At 48.6% G+C, this 18,156-nt stretch overlaps 1 protein-coding gene across 14 annotated transcripts in view; it reads right to left on the bottom strand.

The window, feature by feature from the left end:
- PIP5K1C (phosphatidylinositol-4-phosphate 5-kinase type 1 gamma) overlaps nt 1–18,156 on the bottom strand; it is a 59,317-nt gene that overhangs the window by 14,723 nt on the left and 26,438 nt on the right. For 11 of the 14 annotated variants that reach the window (XR_013229981.1, XR_013229980.1, XR_013229979.1 and 8 more), the window contains exons 7-15: nt 16,595–16,894; nt 12,829–13,034; nt 11,069–11,152; nt 9,660–9,708; nt 8,043–8,127; nt 5,469–5,630; nt 5,167–5,196; nt 1,598–1,736; nt 779–811 (exon numbers count right to left, since the gene is read on the bottom strand). Coding sequence is in view for 11 of the 14 variants with exons in the window: in XM_077332180.1 (XP_077188295.1) it covers nt 779–811; nt 1,598–1,736; nt 5,167–5,196; nt 5,469–5,630; nt 8,043–8,127; nt 9,660–9,708; nt 11,069–11,152; nt 12,829–13,034; nt 16,595–16,894 (1,088 nt within the window). In the remaining 3 variants the exon portion in view is untranslated. The remainder of the gene's footprint in view (nt 1–778; nt 812–1,597; nt 1,737–5,166; nt 5,197–5,468; nt 5,631–8,042; nt 8,128–9,659; nt 9,709–11,068; nt 11,153–12,828; nt 13,035–16,594; nt 16,895–18,156) is intronic. The other 3 variants (XM_077332182.1, XM_077332187.1, XM_077332181.1) reach the window with 1 other exon arrangement.

Raw genomic sequence — 18,156 nt, forward strand, 5'->3', positions numbered from 1 at the left:
AAACTGCAGCAGGACTCAGAAATGGGGATCAAATGGTTTACGCCCGGCAGAAAATGCAGGGCAAAAAAATAAAATAAAACGGGGTGGTGGTGAAACTACAAACTAGTTATTGCAAATAAGTTATAGAGCTTACAGTCTGACATTTACAATAAGCAGACTAAAATTTGTTTGCAATAGAGATTTTGGTGATCTAGGACAGTGGCCCCCAACCCCTGGTCCAGGGACCGGGACCAGTTGGTCCCGGGCCATGGCTCCTCCTTGTCCTCCTCCCCGGCTGCTGCCTCGGGGGCTGCCCTGCGACTCTGCTGCCGGCTCACCTTTGGTGCTCTCCAGCGGCCGCCATGGCTGGGGCTCCCCCTCAGCATGGCACTGCGCAGCTGCTGCTGGCAGCAACCCGCAGCAGCCGGAGGGAAGTCAGGGGTGCTGGCAGGAAAGCAAGTGGAGCAGGGGCTCAGGCAGCGGTGGCGTTGACGACGTCCCTTGGCAAAAGATTACCCCCCCCCAGGTCTCAGTAAAATTGTCAAGCGTTGACCGGTCCCCAGTGATAAAAAGGTTGGGGGACCACTGATCTAGGGTACCTTTGCCTTTTCATCTCTTCGCAAACTAATGAGAAATGTCACCTGCCCTCAATCTTTTGTAGTTTAAGAGGGCAGTCTCAATACCGTTTCCCAAGGAAACCTCCAAACCCCACTCATAGCATTGAGGAGTACTGCCAATGGGGCCGTCCAATGGCAGGAGAGTATCCAGTGAAGCACACGTGGCTTACGACAACACTGACCTGCCATCCTGCTCCGAGGAATGGGTACGCCGCCTGTGGAAGAAAGAACAGCCTGGGCAAAAGAGTGACTCACGCAAGAGTGCTCATTCACACACACACACACATGCTCGCACCACCTTCAAGGAGGCGTTATGCTCAATGGCTGATGCTCTGGTAACACTTCTCCCCATCAAAGCCACATCCTATTAATTAAGACTGCTGATCAGCCTTCGAGGTCTAAATGGGGGCCATTTTTCCAGAGCAAAGAGAGGCGTGCCTGCTCTGTGACAAGTTTGTTCCTCCAAACAGGGCCTTGTGAGGGCTCCATCCTGCAAAACAGGCAAAGTCAATAGCCACCCGTACATGGGAATTCTCTGATGTGGCCCTTGCCTTGTGGAACAGCCTCCTTGATGAGGTTACGAAGGCTCCCCCTTCTCCTGGCTTTCCACAAGCTCCGCGAAGCAGAATTATGCAGGAAGGCTTTTTTTTTTGCACAGGTAAAGAGTGCTGTGCTATAATGAGACATCAGAGAGTTGCACTGGTAAAAGGCTGAGGCCGTGGTCCACAATACTGCATTGCTACCTCTCACTTTCAGCATACTTCAGACTGCGTAGTGTCTGCACCACCGAACATCTCTCCTTTTAAAAAGCATGCCTAGTTTCAGCTCGGTTTGAGATTTCTGGAGCCCAAACCCTATTGTGTTCTTTGCTTAACGTTCCATCTTGTTGGCTGTACCTGACTTGTAACTGTCTCATGTCTCAGTGAGAAAGCCCTCTGTGAATAACCAAATAAATACATACAATGACCTCCGACGGGAGACACACAAACCAGTCCTCTTACCTATACCTGGGTTGCTCCGAGGACTCGGACGGGGACCGCTCGGGGACCGAAAGGGACGTTGATGAGAGTGTCGTGGCTATGGAGGCAGTGGTTGCTTCTTCAAAGGATGGAGGGGTGCAAGGAAGCAGGTCCGGCCGGCCTGATTGGCCCACAAGGGAAAAAAAGGGAAACCACGGAATGCTGCTGTGAGGATGCTGTGCATGAACAGCATCGGGTACTGCCTTGTAGGGCTGCGCAAGCAGGTGGGTTCGACTGTGCACTTTCCACACAGGCACACATACTTTGGTATCTCCATTCAAGGGGGACCTCATCTGACAAGCCCCAAAGCAAGTGAAGGTGGCCTGTCGTTAGGATGTCAGCGGGCCAAGGGCCACAGTGGTATACAAGTCATGCCCCTTCAATCAGCATTAGGGGTTGTTGTGAAATCTTTCCCTTATCACACCTCCCTCCCAGTCTTTGCCGATGAGGGAGGGATTCTCCTCTCCTCCCGCCTCCCTCCCAGGCTTTGCCAATGAGAAAGAGAGTCTCTTTCTCTTCTCCTTCCCAGGCTTTCCCTTTGCACTTTCCTTCTTGCACAAAGTAGTTGATCCTGCTGTGCCCTGAAGCACGCAACACAGTCCTTTTTGTGCCTTAGCTTGCTAGCTCATGCCAGGTTTCTTATAACCCACTTTTCACTACCCAAAGGAGCTTACCCAAAGCAGCTTACAAATACCTTTCCCTTTCTATCCCCACAGCCCCTGTGAGGTAGGTGGGGGGTGAGAGAGCTCTGAGAGAACTGCTGTGAGAACAGCTCTCAGAGAACTGAGACTAGCCCGAGATCACCCAGCTGGCTAGATGTGGAGGACCGGGGAATCAAACCTGGCTCTTCAGAATAGAGGCTACTGCTCTTAACCACTACACTAACTATGCTGGCCACCACCTGAATCTATCAACAGAGTTTACAGAACTTTAATTCGTTTATTTATTATTTTAGAACATATATATGCCACTTTTTCCCCATGGTTTGAGGTGGTTTACAATAATAGTGGAAAACATTTCCAATTAAAATCCCAAATAAAACAGCAAGCCCTGAATCCACCCCCACACACACACACACCCCGCTTCAAGAATGCCCGTCATTCAACCCACCCCCCACAGAAGTCCTGGCAAACAGGACTTGCAGGTCTTTAAGGAGGCCCCCACCCCACCCTTTCAGGGAGTCCCTTTCACAGAACTGGAGGCATGATGAAAAAGGCCTGGGCTGGGTTCTATGTCACTCAGGCTACGCTACAGGTAAGACAGCCAGCAGGTTGCTCCCCTGATGATCCCATTTGGCACACAGAGATGTATTTGTTAGGCAATCCCTGGCCCCAAAGAAGTCTGCCTGGCCTTTTTGCCCCGGATCTATTCTACAGGGCCTACAAAATGGCACTCTTCCACATAAGACCTATGGCTGAGGCCAGGGTGGCCTGAAATCTTACATGCCTCCCTCCTCTCCTTGACTCCCTCCCTCTTATTTATTTATACCATCTAATATGGCCAGTCCAATAGATGAGATGGAAGGGGTGGGGGGAGAGAAGATTATCTGCGTTTTAAACCATGTTTTTAGTTTATTACTGAAAACTGCCCCGAGCCTGCTTGCAGAGAGGAGTGGTATAAGTATAAAACAATAAATAAAATTAAAATATGGAAGGAGATAGTCCTTTGACCTTCCATTAAAGCCTTCCATACAATAGCCCCTCCAAGCCAAACAACGCCAGCATTGCGCTGTTTGAACTCCCTTGGCCTGTTAGGTCTGGGATCCTGAGACTTAGACAGAGATTTCGAGGAATGAAAGGAGCTGTCAAAACCCCTTGGGAGTGGGAGGGTTCCCCTGTTTCCTGCTTTGGAACAGAGGGCAAGGCTTTTGCTTTATCCCTGCGCAAGAGAAGGAGAGGCTTGCCTGCCCTCAGAGGTACCATCGACATGCCACAGCATGAAAGACAGCGATGTTCTTTCCACAATGATTAAGGAAATTGTTGCCCAAGGACACCCTTCAGTTTTTATCCATTCACCGACCCCTCGTCTCCCCTTGCATTCAGCAAAGTTCAGGAAGGACAGGAGAGGGAAAACCACAAACACACACACACACACACACACACACAAAGATGGCACATTACTAAAAGCTAAGGCTGGGGCCCCTAACCCTTTTGAGCCTGCGGGCACCTTTGGGCAAAGGAACAAAATGGCTGCCACAAAAGGGCTGCTGCGGGAGCCGGGACAGCCACAAAATGGCTGCTGCAGCTTACCCTCCATCGCACAGTAACAATCCTTGTGTTGTGATAATTGCTGCTGGCAAAGCAATGTTTTTAAAATCTGCACTGCCGATCAAATCTCCAATGGGCTATCAGGAGCCTGGCTGCAGAAAGCCCCACCTGGCCCCTCCCAGTTGCTAAAAACTGCAGGCACTGGGAAAGGTTTTGTTAGGGATGACTGTGGAGAGCCCTAAGCTAAGGCATCTAGCATTCCAAGGAGCCCAAATCTGCTTGCCCGGCAGAGGCTGGATCGAAACCAGGAGCTGTACCCTCCCATCCAGCCTTTCTCAGCCAGGGTTTCATGAAACCTGGAAGGGTTTCCTGAATGGGTGGGAATTGATTCCATTTTAATGTATTTTTTAAAATTGTTAAACATTTATCGGGTGATATGACCATATATAGTCATGTCAAACCTCCCCAAAAGGCCAAAGATGGGTCAAGAACGGGTGGTAAGGGGAGGGGCCCTGCGTGGGTGTGCTCCCCAGCCATATTTGGCATGATCTTGACCAGGGGTAGTCAAACTGCGGCCCTCCAGATGTCCATGGACTACAATTCCCAGGAGCCCCCTGCCAGCATTCGCTGGCAGGGGGCTCCTGGGAATTGTAGTCCATGGACATCTGGAGGGCCGCAGTTTGACTACCCCTGATCTTGACACTTCTGGGGTTTCTCGAAACCTGAAGAATGTTTCAGGGGTTTCTCAATGGTAAAAAAGTTGAGAAAGGCTGCTTCCATCCAAGGGAATTAACGTTGCCTCTGAAGGACAACAAGAAGAACAATCTGATGGCCTCCTCCAGGGAGAGCAAACACCTCGGCCGACAGATATTTTAACAGGCCAGGAACTTCCTGGAAGTTCCAAAAGTGGCTCTTTTTTAACAAGCACTGTGTGTTTTTTATGAACTGGCTTGCTTACAGGTTCAAAGGAGCTTCTTGGGCCCGAAAGTAGCAGGGGTGGGATTTGGGGGGAGAGGAACTTCCCCAGTGAAAATTCCACCCATGCAAAGTAAGGACCTGTTGGATTTATAGCAGGAAATCCTATGCTGAAATTCCTTGTTCAGTCGGGCAGTTCACTGGGTTAACTTCACTGGAAATGTGGTGAAGTTACCCAGTCTTAACTAACCTTGCAGGGCTGTTGTGTACGGTAAAACAAGGCAAGTTTGGGAATGCTGCACGGAGGCTCTTTGGAGGAAGGGGGATGTGATACAGAGAAAGGAAAGGGCAGGAAAGCAAGACCACTGCTGCCTGAGGAAGCACACTTTTCTCATGGCTACTCAAGGGACAACTGATGCTCTTTCTTACCTTCCCACCTCTTGTGGTTAACTTTAGGACCTGCAAAAGCACAGTCAGAGATTCAAAAAGATTTGTAGGACACGCTAGTATTTGGGGACAGGGTAGTGTGCACAGAGGGGTAAGGAGCAGCACAGAGAGACCAAATAGGCTAAGGCAGGGGTGAGCAAATAGTGGCCCTCCAGCTGTCCATGGACCACAATTCCCATGAGCCCCTTACAGGGGTTATATCTTTCAGGGGTTTATGGGAATTGTAGTCCCTGGACAGCTGGGGACACACCAGGGGAGCCAGGACCACAGACATCTCTCACTACCTTCATCTTCCAGCGTTGGGTAACTCCTGGCCCCGCGGAGGTCGTACTGGGCCTCATCCTTCTCCAAGGGGATCTGGCTGGCTGAGAACGCTGCCATCGGGCCCGGTGACTTGATGGCTAACAAGGCGCCTCGTCCTTTCTTGGAGGGGGAAGACTTCAAAGCTGGAGAGGAGGAAAGAGAAGAAGACATCGAGAGCCACAGTGAAGAACATGAAGGGAACCCATGTTAGATCAGGCCAGTGGCCCATCCAGTTCAACACTCAGGGCCATTTCGCACGGCTTCAAAATAGCACAATGGTTGCTAATTGGAAATGCTACTAATTTGCCATAACCCACGACGTCGTAGACAATCTGCAACAATCCTGAAACCGACCCGCAAAAAGCGCTTCGTTGTAGCGCTTTCAGGGGAATCCAGAAAAGTGGATTCACCCTCCGGATAGCGATACACTCCTGCAACCAATCTGCAACAGTAGCGCTAAAGACCTGTGCGTTACCATTGTTACTGGTTCTTCAAAGTCCCTCCCCCTGGCTCTCTCCTCCAAACTTCCGGCGAAGCGATCGCCATTTTTTTTTCTCCGAGCGAGCGGGGATAAACGCACCAGCGAGCCTCTTTCTGTTTAGAGGCTTCCCTGGCTTCAGTCCTTCACCTTTAGTCACTAAGCACAAACCACATAAAAGCCCGTTTGCTGAAATAAAGTCCCTTTATTTTTTACACATAAATTCAGCCGAAAATCGGGCCCGTGAGAGGGGGGGGGGGATTTTTTTTTTATCACTCGAGGCAGCGTGCCAACGATCATACAATCAAACGACAGCTCACATTAGGCAGCTGGATGGGTCTCTCCGTAGCAACGAATCTACCTAGATTCGTTGCTATGGGTCTGTTTTTTTTTTTTTTAAACCTTTCTTAAAGGGAAAGGGGCTGTTTGGGAGCATGCTAACGGCTGCCCATTGGCTGCTTGACGGCCAGGAGCGGGACGAGCTTGGCAATAGCGCTTCCTTTCTAGCGATTTTTGCCGAGACCGGAAGCCTGTGGGAAACGCTAAAAAACGCAACTGATTCCACTACAAAGGCAGGTATGCATAACGACGAATTCCACTATTTTAAATGGCGATTTTTCATTCCGCAAACAATTTGCAACAAAGATCCCCGTGCGAAAAGGCCCTCTGTGTCACACAGTGGCTAAAATTCAGGCAAACAGATGTTTGAAAGGGGAAAGGGGACACTTCCTCCCAAAACTAAAAACAAACAGATGCTTTAGCCTGGCCTCATAGAGAAGGCGCTTTAATCTTCAACAAAGGGCCATAAACGGCCTATCTAAATTTTGAGCAGAGGGACTTTCTCTGGCCTGATGTTTTCTTCCCCTAGGACTGAAATACAGTCCTCCTGTCTGTATGCCTTATTTGTCTTCAGACCAGAGTATCACTGAGGACATGTGTTCTCTATTTTTCTTATGTGGGGAGCGTAAAGAATTAGAGGCACACCTCTGGTGGACTTCTGAGAGGGAAGATTAATACCGGATTATTTTGGCGGAGAATTATACCCTGCATCTTGCAGGAAAATGGAATTGCTGGCTTCCTTCCTCCATCGTTGTGCTGTTTTTAAAAACTGACATTAAGCCTCAGTCTTTGAGACAGAGAGGGGGACAAAGTGTGAGCTCTGCTTTAAAGTCTCAACTAAAGGTAAAGTTATCCCCTGTGCAAGCACCAGGTCATGTCTGACCCTTGGGTGAGGCCCTCTAGCATTTTCATGGCAGACTCAATACAGGGTGGTTTGCCAGTGCCTTCCCCAGTCATTACCGTTTACCCCCCAGCAAGCTGGGTACCTATTTTACTGACCTCGGAAGGATGGAAGGCTGAGTCAACCTTGAGCCGGCTGCTGGGATCGAACTCCCAGCCTCATGAGCAGAGCTTTCAGACTGCATATCTGCTGCCTTACCACTCTGCGCCACAAGAGGCTCTAAAGTCTTGACTAGGAGTATGCAAAATAAAAAAAAAACCCACACCATTTTCCAGCTCAGTCTATCTGTGTAGTGGTTAGTAACGCCAGCTTCTAATCTGGCAAGCTAGGTTTGATTCCTTGCTCCTCTGCCACATGCAGCCAGTTGACTCGCCAGATTAGAAGTTTGCGCCACTACGCCAAGCTGGCTCTCCAATGAAGAGTTGGCAACCAGCGTGGCAGGCAAAAAAATGTAAGCTGGCAATTTCAAGAAAACAATTCTATATGTAAAAAGAACATAGGTACTTAGCGGCAATCAAGAGCTGGCAACCAGTGCAGAGTGTACAGCAGCAAAGAAGAGTTGGCAACGGGGACTGGCTGCTCATCCCATTTTACCTTCCCTGAGTAGCTATGACAAGCTGTCTAAATCTGCACATGCACTTAGAAAAGGAAGCCAATGAGGATATGGATTGTAGTCATGTGAAAGCATTGCTTTTTCCAGTTTTGAAACCGAGAATAAGTCTCTGGATGAGAAAGGGAGGAAATTAACAGGCGGTAACTCTGTATCCCCTTCCTCTCCCGTCAGCTCAGGCAAAGCTCTTTCCTTTTCACAGCCTCCCAAGTGGCAAGCGTACTCACAGGAACTCTTCCTGAACACCGTGTTGGTCATGAACTTGAAGAACCTCTCAGCGTAGAAACTGGGCCTGTGAACTGACACCGTGTCCTAGAAAACAGAAGGGGGGGGAGAGAATGAAGCAGGCAACAGAGAAACCTGAGTAACTGCAAAGGTGCAATGAGCATCCAAGTTAAAATTCAAAAGGGGAGAGAAAGGAGAAAACTCCCTCAGTCACGCCCAGAGTTTTTCTTCCAGGCCTTCAAATATTCCTGGAAAGTTTACATCTCCTTCTTTCTGGAAAGGGCAGCAGTTTTGAAAGACAGGCAATATTTTAACGGTATACGTTCCATTTTTATTTCACCATTGTTATATAGAGTCCTGGGGCGTTCGGGTCAATTTTATACCTTACTGCTCACGGACACAAATTGTGTGATGACATATGGTGTCGCCAGGTTCTGTGCTGCAGCCAGGAAAACTCAGCGCAAGATGACTCACGCCTAACGACTCAGAGAGCTGCAATCAGAATGATTTCCAAGATGTATAATCTCATCTATGCTTTTAGCACGCTTATGGTCTAAGCCAGTGGTCCCCAACCTTTTTATCACCGGGGACCACTCAACACTTGACAATGTTACTGAGGCCCGGTGGGGGGGGGGGTAGTTTCCTCCTCTACTCTCAACCACTGCCCTAACACTCTCTGATCGCTATGATAATGTTTAAACATCCCTTCAAAATAAGATACCGACACGCCACAACAATGAACATAAGGAACATTTTATTTTCATGGAAATTTTAACTCCTGACAATGACAAATCAATGGGAACCCTGAGCTTGTTTCTCTGCAACGAGATAGTCCCATCTGGGAGTGATGGGAGACAAAATTGAACCCGAAGTATGTTGTAAAGGGCCCAGGGGGATGAAGTAAAGGGCTGGGGGGGGCGGGAGAAGGCATCCTTCGCGGCCCACCTCCAATTAGTCGACGGACCACATGTGGTCCGTGGCCCACAGGTTGGGGATCGCTAGTCTAAGCTATTTTATATTGTTAGTCAATTTATGCTTTTGGCTGTTTTATACCTTTTTGCTGTCTGACCCCTAACTGGGCCCTGACCATGTATGGCCTTGAAGGTAATTACCAGAACCTTTAGCAGGCTTGGTTTGGACGTTTTCCTCAGTGGTTGGCTAACAAGCCAAATGCAACAAAGACGGCCCTGGCCAAGACTAACCAAGGTTTGAATGATCAAGGGCAGGCTGGATTCCAGTTTCACAAAATGCAGATCTGGTGAAAAACCCACACAGGTTCTGCATCATAACAGTGGCCCTGGGGAACCAAACTGTGAAGACAGACCATCTCCAAACAGACCATCTCCCTCTTGCTTTTAACTTTTATACGACTTATTACAGGGGTAGTCAAACTGCGGCCCTCCAGATGTCCATGGACTACAATTCCCAGGAGCCCCCTGCCAGCATTCGCTGGCAGGGGGCTCCTGGGAATTGTAGTCCATGGACATCTGGAGGGCCGCAGTTTGACTACCCCTGACTTATTATGTCACAGGAGATCCACGTGTGGCGGAACCCGATTCCTAGAAAACAAAGTGGCATTGAAGAATACGGCTGCTGGCCATCCAACAACAACAACTCACCCCGTCATGAACCAGAGCCTTCCACGTATGTTCCAGCTTCTTGATGAATCTGAATTGCCAAGGAGGGGGAGGGAGAGAGATACAGATGAACAAAAGGCCGAATGGAACTGATCCCAGCACAGACAACACCCCTCCCCTTCCCACACACAAAAGGGGTGGGAAGCTCCAGCAGCTAGACAAATAAAATATCCACAGAAAAATATATCACAAGAGCACATTGGAAATTGCTAAAATACTTAAGAACGAAAGAAAAGCCCCTCTGGATCAGATCAATAGTCCATCTAGCCCAGCTTCCTGTCTCACACAGCAGCCAACCAGTTCTTCCGGACAGCCAAAAACAGGGCACAGAGGCCAAGGCCTTCTCTGATAAGAACATAAGAAGAGCCCTGCTGGATCAAATCAGTGGTCCATCTAGTCCAGCATCCTGTCGCACACAGGGGCCAGCCAGTTCCTCTAGAGCGGGGGTCATCAACCCCCGGTCCGCGGCCCAGCACACGGGGCCGCCGGCAGCCGCACCTGCCTCCCCCCGCAGACAGCGAGAAGGAAGGGAAGAGGCAGACGCAAAGACGCATGCACGCAATTGCCGCGCATGTGTGTTAGCGCCCCCTGGTGGCGAAAATGCACATGCGTGGCAACTGCGTGCATGCGCATTACCGCCACCTGGTGGTGAAAACACACATGCGCGGCAACTGCACGTGCGCGTTTGGGCAGCATCCGGGCCGTCGGTTCTCCCCTCGCCCCGGAGACAGTCCCTGACCTGAGAAAGGTTGGGAACGGCTACTCTAGAGGACCAACAACAGAGCATAGTGGCTGAGGCCTTCCACTCATGTTGCTTCCTTGCTGTTTATTCCTGTGGCCATTTCAATATCCTTCAGCAGAGAATTCCACATTTTAATCTGAATCTACCTGTTTCTTGCCTTTCCATAAAGGCAGCCCACAAAGGCAGCCCACAAGGCAGCCGTAGAAAGATTAATTGGAAACCAGTATGGCTTCAGAAAACCATCCCTACTGAGGGGAAGGGTGAATATATATAATATAGAATCATAGAATCATAGAGTTGGAAGGGGCCATACAGGCCATCTAGTCCAACCCCCTGCTCTACGCAGGGGGTAGATATATATATAGAACATATATATATATATATATATATATATATATATGTTCTATATATCATATATATATGATATATATATATAGAACATGGTAAGACAATGTGGGTTCAGGTCCTTGATGCTGTGCCTGTGCGCACCCCATCTGCTGACACCATTCTTGGTGCCTACCAAAAAGTCTTAGAACCTTCCACTTGTACATTTATAACAGCTTATACCAGTAAGCAAAGTAGCTGAAGCTTCTAGGGAGTGTCAAGCAAAGTATGTTCTAGTTGTCTAGCTGCAGAATAACCCTCCTACCTGTAGGACTGGAGAATGTCTATGATGCCCACGTGCAGGAGCAAACGCTCCCCTTTGCCGTTCACAGCTGGAATGCCACCCATTCTGAAGAGAACAGAAGACAGAAGACACAGAGTTACAATCATCTCACGGCATCCAGAAAAGGAAGCTTCTCATGGTGCCCTTGGCTTTCTTTTTCTTTTAAATGTTTATTAGCTGTTTAGTCTCTGAATTTACAGTTTAGGTGCCTTGAGTACAGTTTGATTATAGTGCTCGACAGACTTATGGGCCTGTAGTTATGTGGATTGTCCCCATCTCCTTTTCCATAGATTGGGATCACCAACGCTCTCTCCCATCCTTTCGGGAGTCTGCCTGATCTATCAATTGCAGCAAAGAACTTGCCTAGCAGTGGTGTCCACCAGTCGAATTTTCTCTTTATTAAGTCAGGGGGTACTAGGTCATAGGCCAGAGCTTTGCCTGATCTCAAGCTCCCTATCAGCTTCCTTATTTCCACAGAGCGAACTTGTGGCTAATCAGGCAGATTTACCTTATCTTCAGTATCCACTGACTGAGGGGTGTTCATCTCCAGAGCAGAGTATAACATCTTATAGTGAGCATCCCATATTTCAAGTAGGATTGTTGAGGCCAAACAAGGTTTTTTCGGTCCATCAGCTACCAACTTCCAGAACTGAGAGAAATCCCTAAGGAGCACGGCTTGCCTGATTTGTTCCCAGGCTTCCATCGTGGGCTTTTTCTTTTCATTAAAACTTGTGTTTTTATACTTCTGTTTTAATTGTTTGATCTCATTCATTAGAGTTTCTGTACGGTTAACTCTATAATGAGCATGCATAGAATCATAGATTTGGAAGAGACCTCCAGGGTAATCTAGAGCAGGGGTAGTCAACCTGTGGTCCTCCAGGTGTTCATGGACTACAATTCCCATGAGCCCCTGCCAGCAAATCTGGAGGACCACAGGTTCACTACGGACATCTGGAGGATCACAGGTTGACTACCCCTGATCTAGAGAGCCAGCTTCGTGTAGTGGTAAGGAGCGTAGACGTCTCCTCGATTCTGCACTCCCCCACATGCAACCAGCTGGGTGACCTTGGGCTCGCCACAGCCCCAATAAAGCTGTTCTGACCGGGCAGTAATATCAGGGCTCTCTCAGCCCCACAGGGTGTCTGTTGTGGGGAGAGGAAAGGGAAGGGGATTGTAAGCCGCTTTGAGACTCCTGCGGGTACAGAAAAGTGGCATATAAGTACCAAATTTCTTATTTTTCTTCTAGTCCAACTCCCTGCACAAAGAAGGAGAACTTACCATCTCCTGAGGAAGCTGGTTCCACTGAGGAACTGCTCTAACTGTCAGGAACCTCTTCCGGATGTTTAGTCAAAACTTCTTTTGAATTCATTTCAGCCTACTGGTTCTGGTCCGACCTTCCCCCTCCCTTTCCTCACACAACAACTCATATTGGCTGCAACATTCAATTACCTGACAACAAGTACGAGGTTGTAGCTAAAGGAAGACCCAGGTTCAAATCCTCCCTCGGCCAAAATATGCACTCATGATTCGGGGTCAGGTACACGCAGACATGTTCATGCACAGCCTGCCTACCCTCCACCAAAGGGCTACCATGAGGACAAAGTGTAAAATGCAAGAACCACATACAGTGAAGAGAAGGTAGGATAAGCAAGGACAGACAGAGACATATAAGTGATATTTGAACAATTCACACCAGCAGCACACGAGCGAGCGGCGCAATTCAAGCCAGCATTTCCACTTACGTGTCATCTGTCTCGATGGACTCTCCTCGGGCAGCCCCACCCTGGATGGACTCCATGGCCGTGGAGTACAGCGCCTTCTGGCCCACCGGCCGCTTCTCGTCAGAGACGCTCTGGGCCCCATCAGCCTGCCGTTCCCGTTCCTGCTGGTCAATGTTATGGACCCCCAGCAGGAGGCTGTAGTCCATGATTTTGAAGCTTTCAAGCACCTGCCCAGCGGAAGGAAAACAAAAAAGGGATTAGCCAGGAGAACAGGCCTGGGCCCCGTTTCGGCCACAAGAAACTGGCTGGTCTTCATAAAGGTGCCAGAAGTCCAATAAATTTCTGGAGCAATAAGCCTTTGAATCTCGGTGCCAGGAGGCAATGTCAGGGGAAGAGCCTCTATGCCCTGTTGCTGGCTACCCGGAGGAACTAGTTGGCTGTTGTGTTAGACGAAACACTGGCTTACCTGAAGGTTTCTTCTTCTTCTTGGGGTGAAGCCAGATGGTTGAGGCCAAAAGAAGCAAAACTGGGCCTCCCTGATTTGTTCTCTGCTTCCCTTTCATGAGTGAATTATCAGGGAAATTACTGGAGCCCTTGTTCCCACCGCAGACCTTGAACTATTGGTCTTATGTACTGTTGGATAATTGTAATGTTACAGATCAATTGATCGATCAACCGACCGACCAACCTACCTACCTACCTTTTCTAAATCAGGGGTAGTCGAACTGCGGCCCTCCAGATGTCCATGGACTACAATTGTAGTCCATGGGCATCTGGAGGGCCGCAGTTTGACTCCCCCTGTTCTAAATAAATAAAGTCTCTGATTGTTCTAAAATTATTGAGGGTGGTGCCCTTCCTAAAGAGGGCAGGAACTGACCAGTTGTCCAGGTTCGGGTCAAATCTCCACTCTGCCATGACTTTATGCACCACCCTGCTCTAAAATAATATCGCCTTTGTTCAAGGATGAATTTGGCATCACTGTTCAAAAAAGAAAATCAAGTTTTTCTTATAGGAAGGGAATAGCACTGTATATAGGCAGACAGCTAAATTCTGTGCAACGGCCATTAAATTACGTCAGTTATATGTGGAAGCAAGCAAATGTTATCATTTGTAGTGACTCTCTTCCCTGTGTTTTATTCAGTCATACAAAAATTCCTATATTAGTATTATTTTTAAATGGTCTTGTATTATATAGCCTATATTTGTTGTGTTATTCAAGAGTGGTTGGCATTATGCTGTTTTTAATTCATTCATTCATTCATTCGATTTTTATACTGCCCTCCCATATGGCTCAGGGCGGTTGACTCACTCACTCACTCACTCACTCACTCACTCACTCACTCACTCACTCACTCACTCACTGATGGGATATGGAAAGGAAACCAGGATTAGCCATTCTCTCACCCTTGCCTACCTTGCATTAATAAAATGGCAGAAGGGGAGCTGGATTCAAGTGCTGCAGCACCCTGGAGACCAATAAAATGTTCAGGCCAAGATACGCAACATTCCATTGCAGGACACAGATGAAAATGGAGAACTGTCTCCATCAAATCCTGTTGTTAACCTGGGTCTTAATTGTATAATGTTTTTTCATAGCTCCTTTGCTGGCAGGTGTCTTATTATTCTGACCTTGCTGGTCTGACTTGTACTCTTAGGAATGCCTGGGAGTTGGCATGCGCCTTGTCTGGGAAGCTGAGAGCCTCGCATGTTTAAGAGCACAAAAAGATTCAAAATGGGGGGGAGGGGTTATGAGGGCAGCATAAAGGTATGCTTGTAGTACTGCCTGTCAGTGTTAGCAAGGAAAACCCTTGCTTCTGTTCACTATTTTCTTCAGTAAAGAGATTCCTTGCTTAACCACAGATCTGCTCATTGGGAGCACAGCAGGGAAATGACACGTCCTAAGTTTTTCCCTCAATTGCACCCAGGCCTTAAGCAAGAGACTGGTCACTCCTCACTGAAATCAAAACAGGTGACAACACTGTCCCTGACTCTAGTTCTGAAGAGGAGAGGAGATGCACAGACCTACTGGTGGTGCAATGAAGAGGGGAGGGGAGGGGAGGGGAGGGGAGGGGAGGGGAGGGGAGGGAAGGGAAGGGAAGGGAAGGGAAGGGAAGGGAAGGGAAGGGAAGGGAAGGGAAGGGAAGGGAAGGGAAGGGAAGGGAAGGGAAGGGAAGGGAAGGGAAGGGAAGGGAAGGGAAGGGAAGGGAAGGGAAGGGAAGGGAAGGGAAGGGGAAGCAGAACCAGTGGCTCCTTTCTGGCCTGTCCTCAGGCCAAAATTACTCCAAAGCTCCTTTTTAAAAAGTTTTTAAATTGCAAAAACAGGGGAGGGGATGTGACATGGTATAATCTAGTCATATCAGATCTTGGAAGCAATGCATTTTTGGAATGGTCCAGGAATGGGAGACCGCCAAGGAAGGCAGTTTACATCCAATTGCAAAAACTAGCAAAAATTACTCTTTGCTGCCCTCTTGCAGACAGCCACTTGACTGCACAAGAGAAATACTAAAAGTTAGGTCTTCCCGGCAGGCCGCAGCAAACGACCCTTGAGATTGGGAGCTGAGGTTCAAAACCAGAAAGCAGACATCCCCCTCACTTCCCGCAAGCACAAATAAAATCCCAGTCATGGACAAGAGATTCCAGAGACCTTGTGAGGGTCAAGCTCAGCTTTCAACGGCCAAACAGAGCATGCAGATTCACCTCTTCAATGCCCAGCACAAGAGGCAGATGCCTCTGCAAGACTGGCTCCCTCAACCCAAATCTCCTTGCAGCACCGAACTCTATGATTCTTGTCTTTTGCTGAAACCCTAGCCTAGGGGCAGAAATAAGCCCTATGAACTGGCTAAGCTGTACAGAGCAAAGCAGGAGGAATCTGAGACTGTTCACCGTGGAGGCAGGAAAAAGGCAGGCTCTGGAGAGGAAGTGGGCGATGCCCCTTGGTCCATCCATGGCCGTACTTTTCGTCCACTACAAGCCTGCTTCCTAGTGGGTAGAACACTGTCTGGTCAAGAAGGCAGGTGAAGAGGGCTGCCTCTGTTTAAGAAATACCTGAAGGTTTTCAGGGCGGAGCCTGAGAAATTTGGGGAGATTGGGAATTGGAGAGGGGCCACAGCAGGGCATGATGCCACAGAGCAGAGGTGGTCAAATGCTGGCTTTCCTGGTGTCCATGGACTACAATTCACATAAGCCCCTGCCAGCATACTGCTGGCAGGGGCTCACGGGAATTGTAGTCCAAGGACATCGGGAGAACCAGCACTTGGCTAGCCTTGCCACAGCATCTACCCTCCAAAGCAGCTGTTTACTCCAAGGGAACTAATCGCTGCCACCTGGAGATCAGCTGTAACCTCGGGAGATCTCCATTCACCACCCGAAGGCTGGCAACAGTACAGGTGAGCAACTCCAATCTCAATAGGAAAGGATCCACAGCAAGGGGGAACAGAAGATGAGCAAAGGGAAGTATATACAAAACAGGAGAAAAGGGAACGTGACTTCTCCCCCTCACTGGCAGTCTTCAAGCAAAGGTTGGATACACACTTTTCTTGGATGCTTTAGGATGCCTAGGGCTGATCATGCGTTGAGCAGGGGGTTGGACTAGATGGCCTCTGTGGACCCTTCCAACTCTATGATTCTCTGATTCTATGGCCTGTATGGCCCCTTCCAACTCTATGATTCTAGGATTCTATGATTCTCCAAGTCACTCCTGAGTTCAAGCCTGAAAGAACCCAGATCTCTGTGTGCCCTGGGTAGTTCTCTACTGCTGGTTGGCAAATCCCACCCACCGTTTCCTTACCAAACAGTCCCTCTGCAGGGTTTTCACCAGAGCACTGAAGGTGTCCGTATCCAGCATGATGCCCTCTGGCATGTCCTGCATGAAATCCAGATCCTTGTAGGTGGGGCTGGACTTCTCCTTCTCCTTCTTGGACGCCCGGCGCTTGTAGGTGGACCCCTTAAGGTCATACTTCAGGTGCATCTTCACCACCCGGGGCAGGATATTGTTCATTACCACGACCCGGATGTTCTTGCCGCCGGACTGGACGCAGTAGAGGCCGTAGAATTTGGGAAGCAGCGTCCGCGGATTCTGGTTCAAGTTCTGTGGTGGGGGTGATGGAAACACACACAAGATCAGGGGAAGAGGATCACTGGACAGGGGCAGCTGGTGGGTTAAATGTTTAAAAAAATCATTTGCCTTGGAAACGCAGAAGCTGTAGGCAGGATCCCTGTTTCTCCACATTTCCCGGTTAAGGGGGAAGATCGGATTCCAATGGTAACTAGAGAAAGATATTGTCCTTCATCTTGCATGACATATAGTCAGGGAGGTATTTTTAAAGTTACAGTGAATCAATTATTTCAGAAAGGTCAACTTGCTACAGCTCCAAGCCCAGGTAAGAGAAAGAAGAGAGGTCCTATAGATGGTGAAAAAAGGTGAGAAAGGGCTGAAGAGCCTTTTTACCAAAGAGAAACCCCTGAAACCTTCTTCAGGCTTCAAGAAACCCCAGAAGTGGCATGATTGAGCAGAACATGGCTGGGAAGCACAGCTGTGTACACGCCCACCTGGGTTCCCTCCCTTTCCCACCCCCTCCAGGCCCATCAATGGCCATTTTCAGAAGGGGAAATGGAAGAGGGTCCTCATGACCATATATTGTCATATCACCCAATAAATGTTTACCAAATTTAAACAATATATATAAAAAAATTAACTTCCACCCCTTGGGAAACCCAGGTTCATCAAGGAACCTCAGGGTTTCCTGAAATCCTAGTTGAGAAAGCCTAGTCTAGCCCATGAGAGGGCTGAGGCCAACTAGCCAGTGGAATGGGCAGATAGTTGTGAATTTCCTGCACTCTGCAGGAGGCTGGACTAGGTGACCTTAGTGATTCCATCCCAGGGAGAGATCCTCTTGCATGCAGACCTGGAGGGGGACCATTTTGCATTGGCATCAATCCCATCACAGTTTTCTTTCCGACCCAAATTTGCATCATCCTGTCAATCTCAAATTTCACAGCTTGGCAATGGTCAGATTTGCACAAGGTGTGCTTAATCAGGTTACACCAAAACGGAAAACCCACTAGATGTAAGGAGTGTATGACATACAGAGGAAGTATTGATGGAAATACCATCTAAAATGAGTCAAAGACATAAGCAAAGACAGGCATGAAACACGCTTAATAATGAACACCACATGCGTATGAGGAATGAAGTGCAAGACAACTGTTTTAACGTCGAATAAAAGTAAGCTTTTGTGAGTGTTTTGCAGATTTCTTCCCTTCTGTGTAATGTACACAAAAGGTAAAGCGAGAAGGGAAAGCTACAGATTTTCAGCATAAGATTCACTAACAGCTGGAGAGACAAGCTTG

The sequence above is a fragment of the Paroedura picta genome, chromosome 4 (assembly GCF_049243985.1).
Source record: "Paroedura picta isolate Pp20150507F chromosome 4, Ppicta_v3.0, whole genome shotgun sequence".
In the NCBI taxonomy this organism is placed as follows: domain Eukaryota; kingdom Metazoa; phylum Chordata; class Lepidosauria; order Squamata; family Gekkonidae; genus Paroedura; species Paroedura picta.